The sequence below is a fragment of the Nannobrachium achirus genome (genome assembly GCF_963921795.1).
Source record: "Nannobrachium achirus genome assembly, chromosome: 19".
In the NCBI taxonomy this organism is placed as follows: domain Eukaryota; kingdom Metazoa; phylum Chordata; class Actinopteri; order Myctophiformes; family Myctophidae; genus Nannobrachium; species Nannobrachium achirus.
The window spans coordinates 58,146,615-58,156,074 of record NC_137826.1 but is presented as its reverse complement, the minus strand read 5'-3'; the positions used below and the strand labels follow the sequence as shown (position 1 = coordinate 58,156,074).

The following is a 9,460-nucleotide window of genomic DNA, read 5'->3' as shown; positions in this document are numbered from 1 at the left end:
CTCCCAATGACTACTGTGGGGATTAGCAGGGATAGGTCTAACGTAGAGTATGGGGATGGGGGAATTGGCTTGACACTAAATTGGGTATATGGAGGGGAAAAAAATGTTTTCTTTTATTATCTCTTAAGGGCAGGGTTTCTCTTCCTTACAACTGAATGTGTACGTACCGTGATCGCCTCAGATCTTGTGCTATTTTGTACCAATGATTATTGTGATTGGAATGTGATTTGGGGTGCCATCACTATGTGTGTACCTGTCTCATTGTGACATTGTACCTTAATAAAAAAGATTTGAAAAAGACATGTTGATGCCAATAAGGTGTCAGTCAAAGCAGCAGATCTCATCTGTACATCAGGAATCACAGCACCCAGCACCCATTCCACCATGTATGTAAACAACCACACTTCACTTGTTGTTCTAACAGAAGCTGGAATGGAAGCCTGCGGGGGTGTAGGTGTCTGTGTGTGCAGGAGCACAACTGAGCGACACCGTTAAAGAGTCTGTCTGTTTTACCAACAACTCATCAATCTAGCAAGCCATCGTCAAAGAAATGGGAACGCCCAATCGGTCTGTACCTCTTCCTTTAAGCCATCATGACTCTGTCTCCAGAGAATGTCAACTCATAGATGAGTGGTTTCTATATACCACTGGTTCACTGCATTCGTCTGTCTGTCTGTGTGTGTGTGTGTGTGTGTGTGTGTGTGTGTGTGTGTGTGTGTGTGTGTGTGTGTGTGTGTGTGTGTGTGTGTGTGTGTGTGTGTACCAACAACCCATATACTGTATGTAATGTTTCTAAACCCACTGTTCACTGCATTCTGAAGTCTGTCTGTGAGTGTACCAACAATCCACAGATGTAAGGTTTCAATATACCACTGGTTCCCTGCATTCTGAAGTCTGTGTACCAACAACCCATAGATGAGAGGTTTCTATAACCCACCACCTACAGGTTCCCTGCATTCTAAAGACAAACTTGTAACCTTAAACTGCTGTGCTGCCTCTGGGCAAACTGAATTTCCCCCGTGGGATAATAAAGGTTTCTATCTAGTATCTATCTATCTATCTATCTATCTATCTATCTATCTATCTATCTATCTAACCAGTAACCCTTACAGCTGGTGTGATGTCTGTACCCAGTCTCTCTGCATTCTAAGGACTGGAGCAGGAATGCTTGGAATATCTGACCTGTTTACCTTGTTCTTTCTTCCTACGTCTATTCTTCTTCCCTTTCCTGAACTGGTAGGAAACGTACAGTCATTTCACCTGCCGTTTTGAAGCACGTAACCGTGTGACGTGACAACACATGTAGGAGATGAAGACTGTGTAACATCAATGATAACCTTTCATTTTATCCAGTTTGATTTTCTTCAGGCCACAAATGCTCCATTTGATATCTGTTCCTAAATCACTGGGATCATCACAATCATCACTGTAAAATCCTCAGTTGTAATCTAACTCAAGTGTATACACTACAACAGAAGAGTCACAGACCCGTTAAGGGTCCATTTGGTCCCTAAATATCAAACCTCCCTCAAGGCCCCCACACCCCACATTAAGAAGCAGCGTTGTAAAACACTATCTATTTTTGTGTGACTTTTTGTGGAGTTATTATTTTAGCCCGAATGTCTCACTGTAAAGGCCCATTCCCACTGGGCCAGATAACAGATATCTGGAGATATTTCTCCAGATATTTCTCCATGCAAAGTGGATGGTAGATACAGATAAAAGTATCTGTGGCAAATATCTGTGGTATATATTTTTTTTATCTGTATCTACCATCCACTTTGAAAGGAAAAATATCTGGAGAAATATCTCCAGATATCTATTATCTGGCCCAGTGGGAATGGGCCTTAACTCTGTGTTGTTTACATGTCTGTCTAATAAAGTATTCAATCAATCAATCAATCAATCAATAGGGTTGTCAACATTATTACATAATCGTCTAATCGCAATCATTTGAGGTAATCGTTTCCATGTTGAGAAACGTTAATATACTGTAGTTTCAAACACTAGCCGATCTACAAGCTCACAACAAGCTTGTAGATCTGCCATTTCCGCTATCGATGTTCTTTTTCAAGTATAAAAAAAAAAAACTGTCAAGGAGCTAGAGGTGAACATTGTGAAAATAGCAGATCTACATGCTCACAAGCATGTAGATCTGCTATTTTCACAATATCTATCTGCGGAACCGAGTCACTTTAAATGTAATACCTAGAATTCCAAGTGCTTGTCAGGGTGGGGGTCCCCAGTTCAAATATGTTTATTTTGGGGGTCACAGCCTAAAAAGGTTTGAGAACCCCTGGTATAGAGCATTATTCATTCATATGACTTCCTATCTAGCCAAGCTTTATAAGCTATATATTTTTTTAAAGAGAAAACAATAAAAAAATAAAAAATAAGCGAATATTCGACTTTGTGAACAACGTCGAATATTGACTTTGATATTCGAATATTGGAATATTTGGTGAATGCCCTAGTCATGCATGTAAAGGTACAGTATCCAGGTATGGTTCCTGTCCACAGTCACATGTAAAGGTACAGTATCCAGGTATGGTTCCTGTCCACAGTCACATGTAAAGGTACAGTATCCAGGTATGGTTCCTGTCCACAGTCACATGTAAAGGTACAGTATCCAGGTATGGTTCCTGTCCACAGTCACATGTAAAGGTACAGTATCCAGGTATGGTTCCTGTCCACAGTCACATGTAAAGGTACAGTATCCAGGTATGGTTCCTGTCCACAGTCACATGTAAAGGTACAGTATCCAGGTATGGTTCCTGTCCACAGTCACATGTAAAGGTACAGTATCCAGGTATGGTTCCTGTCCACAGTCACATGTAAAGGTACAGTATCCAGGTATGGTTCCTGTCCACAGTCACATGTAAAGGTACAGTATCCAGGTATGGTTCCTGTCCACAGTCACATGTAAAGGTACAGTATCCAGGTATGGTTCCTGTCCACAGTCACATGTAAAGGTACAGTATCCAGGTATGGTTCCTGTCCACAGTCACATGTAAAGGTACAGTATCCAGGTATGGTTCCTGTCCACAGTCACATGTAAAGGTACAGTATCCAGGTATGGTTCCTGTCCACAGTCACATGTAAAGGTACAGTATCCAGGTATGGTTCCTGTCCACAGTCACATGTAAAGGTACAGTATCCAGGTATGGTTCCTGTCCACAGTCACATGTAAAGGTACAGTATCCAGGTATGGTTCCTGTCCACAGTCACATGTAAAGGTACAGTATCCAGGTATGGTTCCTGTCCACAGTCACATGTAAAGGTACAGTATCCAGGTATGGTTCCTGTCCACAGTCACATGTAAAGGTACAGTATCCAGGTATGGTTCCTGTCCACAGTCACATGTAAAGGTACAGTATCCAGGTATGGTTCCTGTCCACAGTCACATGTAAAGGTACAGTATCCAGGTATGGTTCCTGTCCACAGTCACATGTAAAGGTACAGTATCCAGGTATGGTTCCTGTCCACAGTCACATGTAAAGGTACAGTATCCAGGTATGGTTCCTGTCCACAGTCACAGACGGCACAACTGCAGTGTAATATGAGATATGAGAGGGCAGACAGACAGGTGGTCAGGTGGTACCATGATGCTTTGCTTCTGCTGCTGAGCCCGCTCTGTCCACACACTGACTCACTGTGTGTGTGTGCATGCGTGCGTATGTGCGTGTGTGCGTGCATGTGTGTGTGAACTGTATGCGGGCAGCTGTAGCACCTGCATAACAATCTAAAGTAAACCACCGGGTTGTGCAGAGCTCACACTTTTCCAAGGTGATGCACGCAGAAAGTCATAAATCAGGTCGCACACCGGGGGAGGGGGGAGGGGTAGTTCATGTGTCCGGCTCCCTCCCTGTGCACGGGAGAGTTCTCTTAAATAAAATGTATGACACCCTCAGGGTGGCAAAGCGTCGCTCGTTGCGTTCTCTTTTTGGCACCTCTGCGTCTGCGTCTGTGTCCGGGCGACACCCGCCGGTCGCTGGGGGCGTAGAGCGGTGCGGCGCGACGACCTAGTGTAGTAGGCCAGCAGGGTTTAAAGTACAAGACTCTATCTATCCAAGGTGAGGTCAAAAGAGGCAGAGGCATTCATTTCTTTAACTTCCTGCTTTTCATAGGAGACATAATAGAGGCCTTTTGTAGTCAGAAAAACGAGGAGTGCCTCAGCACCTAAAATCTAAACAGTTCAGTGCCCGTCCGTCTGTGTGCTGTGCAGTTCCCGGGCCCCACCCACTGTCCCGGGCCCCACCCACCGTCGCAACAAAAGTCACCCAGATATCCCTCACCTTGTGACGTCACCAGGGCCGCGGTCAGATTACCAAACCGGACGGTCACAAAGGCACACCACAAGAGTATAACACACACACACACACACACACACACACACACACACACACACACACACACACACACACACACACACACACACACACACACACACACTATCCACTCCAAGCACCTATTTACAGTTCACAATGGGCTATAGTTGTAGGTCTAGACCAGGGGTGGGCAACTTTATATATGTTCCCCATTTTCAACAGTTTTTATTATATTTTGACTCTTGCTTTGGCAATGTAAACGTATGTTTTTCTCATGCCAATAAAGCTCCTTTGAATTGAATTGAATCAGGGGCTGCCATACCCTGGGTCCAGGGGGGAAAATAAAAGTAACTTTTAAATATAAATCCATGAATGTCTCTTTGTCTATCTGCGCAGTAAAATAACTACGAATGCAAATTTTAACAAAATGGTTACTTTAACAAGGTATTATAATTATATTCTCCAGACTTGTATTCTCCCCATCTTGACAGAAAGGTATATTCCCAGGTTCCGCAGGTCAGCTGCACAGGTGCAATGCATTATTGTTAATTGTGGCACATTTACTAACATGCCATGTTTAGCTGCACTTGAACAACCGTTCCAGGCTGCCATATCCAGCCCAAGAAACTGTAGAAACCTGTGTAAGAAGCTGACAAAACTTTTTTTTTTTTTTAGATATTGTGAAAATAGCCGATCTACATGCTCACAACGCCTCGCGCTGCGAGGCGTTGTGAGCATGTAGATCGGCTATTTTCACAATAGAACCATGTTATCCAAAATGTAATGCCTCTTTTCCATGAGGACTCCCATCTTTGCCATACCCTAGCTTTTGCTGAACTGACGCCACTGAATTGAATTGGGTGTCGTGTGGCGGGAAAAACAGCCGATCTACAAGCACGTGACGCACGTGAACTTCTTGTAGATCTGATATTTCATGTGTGTGTTTAACTTTTCCCCCCCAAAACCCACGAGGGATGCCGGGTTGAGAAAGAGGCGGCGAAGCGGAGGGGGGATTTCCCCACCCCGACCCTCACACGTTGGGTGGGACTGGAATGGACCAGCAGTAGAGCTACTATCCAGCCACAATGTGTTGTTGGTTTCTAATGCAAGGGTCTTCAACAGGGGGTCCGGAAACCCTAGGCCTAGGGGGTCCTCAGGATTACTACAGGGGGTCCTCCAAACCCTATTGTCCATAACCCTAGTGTCCATATTCTGAGAACTGTTGCCAAAAAGAGCCAATCTACAAGCTCACAGCGCTTCGTGCGGCGAGGCGTTGTGAGCTTGTAGATCAGCTATTTTCGGGCAAAGGGGTTTGATGTAGAGGGGAAAAAGAGCTGACTAAGTACAGAGTGAAAGGACAAGTTTATTAAGTATTGATGGTTCAAGTGGTTAAATATCAGAAAATACACATTGACATGAATCCAAAATACACTGATGATTGTGCTGTCAAACAATTAAACTATATGGAATCTGAAAAGGTTGTGTGGGGGTCCCTGCTTTGTCTCTCTCTCAACTAGGGGGTCCTTGGCCTGACAATATTTTGAAGAACCCTGTTCAAATGGACTAGCAGTAAAGCTCTACTCTTAGTTTAATAATAATAGTTATCTACTCGTCCCACAAGGGAAATTCAGTATTTTCAGCCCAACCCAGCTGATTCGCTGCCCACAAGGAGCGCAAGAACAACTAGGGGTTAAGAGTCTTGCTCAGGGACACACATTGACACTGCTACCCTGGCCTGGAATGGAACCTGGGACAACCAGGGGCTCTGGTTCCCCAGGCGGGCTCCCTAACCATTCAGCTATGGAATGGAACCTGGGACAACCAGGGGCTCTGGTTCCCCAGGCGGGCTCCCTAACCATTCAGCTATGGAATGGAACCTGGGACAACCAGGGGCTCTGGTTCCCCAGGCAGGCTCCCTAACCATTCAGCCGATCTACAAGCACACAACGCCTCGCGGTGCGAGGTGTTGTGTGCTTGTAGATCTGCTGTTTTCACTACTGTTGTGCGACAGCCTCGTATGATGAAGCAGGGCTTTACTTTGCGAAGAAACGTACAAATCTGAAACTTGGAGATACAAGGTTTCTTCCTGACAGTGACGATTTTTACCCCCCCTGTATTATGCTGGTGTGCCCATGGGTTCTTGGGACATGAAAAGTGTGCCCATGCAGAAAAAAAGTTTGGGAACCTCTGCTTTAAACAACCACTGCAGCTAACGGCCGCCCCGTAAAGTTTCTCTAGTTTCCTACCTTGCAGCTGTTTGAAGCGTCCCTCCAGGATGTTGGAGTACTGGACCTGGTTCTAGTTTCTCTAGTTTCCTACCTTGCAGCTGTTTGAAGCGTCCCTCCAGGATGTTGGAGTACTGGACCTGGTTCTAGTTTCTCTAGTTTCCTACCTTGCAGCTGTTTGAAGCGTCCCTCCAGGATGTTGGAGTACTGGACCTGGTTCTAGTTTCTCTAGTTTCCTACCTTGCAGCTGTTTGAAGCGTCCCTCCAGGATGTTGGAGTACTGGACCTGGTTCTAGTTTCTCTAGTTTCCTACCTTGCAGCTGTTTGAAGCGTCCCTCCAGGATGTTGGAGTACTGGACCTGGTTCTAGTTTCTCTAGTTTCCTACCTTGCAGCTGTTTGAAGCGTCCCTCCAGGATGTTGGAGTACTGGACCTGGTTCTAGTTTCTCTAGTTTCCTACCTTGCAGCTGTTTGAAGCGTCCCTCCAGGATGTTGGAGTACTGGACCTGGTTCTAGTTTCTCTAGTTTCCTACCTTGCAGCTGTTTGAATCTCCCCTCCAGGATGTTGGAGTACTGGACCTGGTTCTAGTTTCTCTAGTTTCCTACCTTGCAGCTGTTTGAATCTCCCCTCCAGGATGTTGGAGTACTGGACCTGGTTCTAGTTTCTCTAGTTTCCTACCTTGCAGCTGTTTGAAGCGTCCCTCCAGGATGTTGGAGTACTGGACCTGGTTCACAAACGCTGCGGGGGACAGGCAGGGCTCCCTGGGACTCTGCTGGTGGTCCCACTCCATGGCCTCCGGCGCTCCGTCTCACACTTTCCCTCTCGCTCTGTCTGCGTTTGATAAATCCCAGCGCTCAGATAATAACCAGCAGCCAGGTGCTCTCCAGCACAGCACGGCGGGGCGACGCCGACGCCACCTTTCACACAAACTTCTTTTTGAAAAAAAATAAGGGAGAAAAAAAAGGGAAGGTAACCAATAGGGTGTCGCGTTCCACTTCCTTCACCTGGCGGAGACTGGTGGAGTCTTCGGTAAATCCCCCTCAAAAACAAGATAGAAAAAAAGAAAATCCAGGCTCCTGTTGTTCCGAGGAGGGTCCCGTCGGTCGACTCGACGCACGAGGAAATTAATAAAAGGCACGGCCGGCTCGCAGAGGACTGGAAAATGTTCCCTCCTTTTTTTCTCTCTTCTTCTTCACCTCTCTCTCTCTCTCTCTCTCTCCCTCCCACCTTTCTCTGCTCAAGCAAGCAGCGGTGAGAGCAGAGCAGCGGAGCGGAGTAGAGTGGAGCAGAGCGGAGTGGAGTGGAGCGGAGAAGAGTGGAGTGGGTTCGGTCGGTCCTCCAAGAATTATCTTTGAAAAAAACCCAAAAAACCCAGAACAAAATGTTCCTTTCTTCCTCCTCTCCTCTTGACTTCAAGCGCCTTCCTTCCTTCTGAGAGTGAAGTGAAAATAACACTCGGTTTCTTTTGAGCAACAAGTTTAACAGATTAAAAACCACACTCACACACACCAAAAAAGGACTTTACTTCCTCCTTAAACCTATCCTCACCAACCAGAAAAAAAAATAAAGAAATCTGTGGCTTGTGGCCACGGCCTGCAAAAAAACCCAAATCTGTCCAGACAAGAGCGGTGCGTTTAAAGCGGAGGTCCAGAGCAGACCAGAGCGCACGTTTTTTTAGTTGAGAGCAGAATAGGAGAGGAGCTGTGAGGAGCTGACTGCAGGCTCCAATGACTGACTGACTGAGTCAACAAAAGACTGCTTGCTGTGTGTGTGTGTGTGTGTGTGTGTGCGTGTGTGTGTGTGTGTGTGTGTGTGTGTGTGTGTGTGTGTGTGTGTGTGTGTGTGTGTGTGTGTGGCTCATTTGCATAAGGTGTGTCTCGCCCAACAGGAGGGGAGGATGAAGGGAAGGGGGAGGGGTTACAGGGGGGAGGAGCCGTAGAGGTGAGCTGCTGCTAAAGCTTTTTGCTTTTTTTTTTTTCTGGAGGAGGAGGGTTAAAGGCACGCTCGCACGCACACACACACACACACACACACACACACACACACACACACACACACACACACACACACACACACACACACAGGAGTGGGATTATTTCACTCCTGGCTTAATTCCTAGAGCCGGGGGAAGGGTGGGGGGGAGAGAAGGAGGGAGAGGGGAGGGGGAGGGGGAGCGGGGGGGGGGGGGGGGGTGTCCTGGCAAGAAGTGCATCATGTCATGAAAGTATATACTGTATGTATATACTGTATATATGTTTTAATTTCCATTTATATTTCTTATCGCTCTACTTTTGATCTTCTGATCACCCTGACCTGATTCAATGCGTTTTCCTTTGGCTCTCCATTCTAAAAGTCCTCCCCCCCCCCCCCCCCCCCCCCCCCCGGTGGTCCTAGAAAACTACAAAACAACGGAGCAGAAAGATAACTTTGTTAACACCTGTAAAACTGTGATGTGACAACAAAGCTGATTCAGAGATTCATCTGTAGTTTGTTTTCTTCTCCTCTGGTCAGCCCTATAAGCCCACTTCTCTCTGCGGCATAATAAAAAAGTGTGCAGCTACGAGTGTAGCTCCTTTTTTAATTATAGTGTTTGTTCCGTTAGCTGGCACCTCACATGGACTGGTGTGCTGTGCATGTTTTGATATCAGCCCTGTAAGCATGTCACTGTCACTCTCTGTTCGTCCCGCTACCATCTGTGTCACAAGCCAAGAGTCATACTGCGCTGCACTTGTGGCGTCCTGGCTAAACAGCCGATCTACAAGCAGCTCACAGCGTGCCAGCACTCTGTGGGCTTGCAGATCGGCTGTTCAGCCTGCGCCCCGCCTCTCCTCTCCTCGCCGCGGCGTGGAGGCGTGTGTGCGAGAAGCGTTGAGGCAGGAAGGAAGTTGTTGAGAAAGAAAAACAGCA

The 9,460-nt window shown here is 46.5% G+C and overlaps 1 protein-coding gene across 1 annotated transcript in view; it reads right to left on the bottom strand.

Moving 5' to 3' along the window:
* sptbn2 (spectrin, beta, non-erythrocytic 2) overlaps window positions 1–8,238 on the bottom strand; it is a 184,752-nt gene extending 176,514 nt beyond the window's left edge. The window contains 1 exon segment of the mRNA XM_080749170.1: window positions 7,232–8,238. Within this exon segment, the coding sequence (XP_080605296.1) occupies window positions 7,232–7,343 (112 nt within the window). The 5' untranslated portion in view covers window positions 7,344–8,238.
* Between the last annotated feature and the right edge of the window lie 1,222 nt (window positions 8,239–9,460).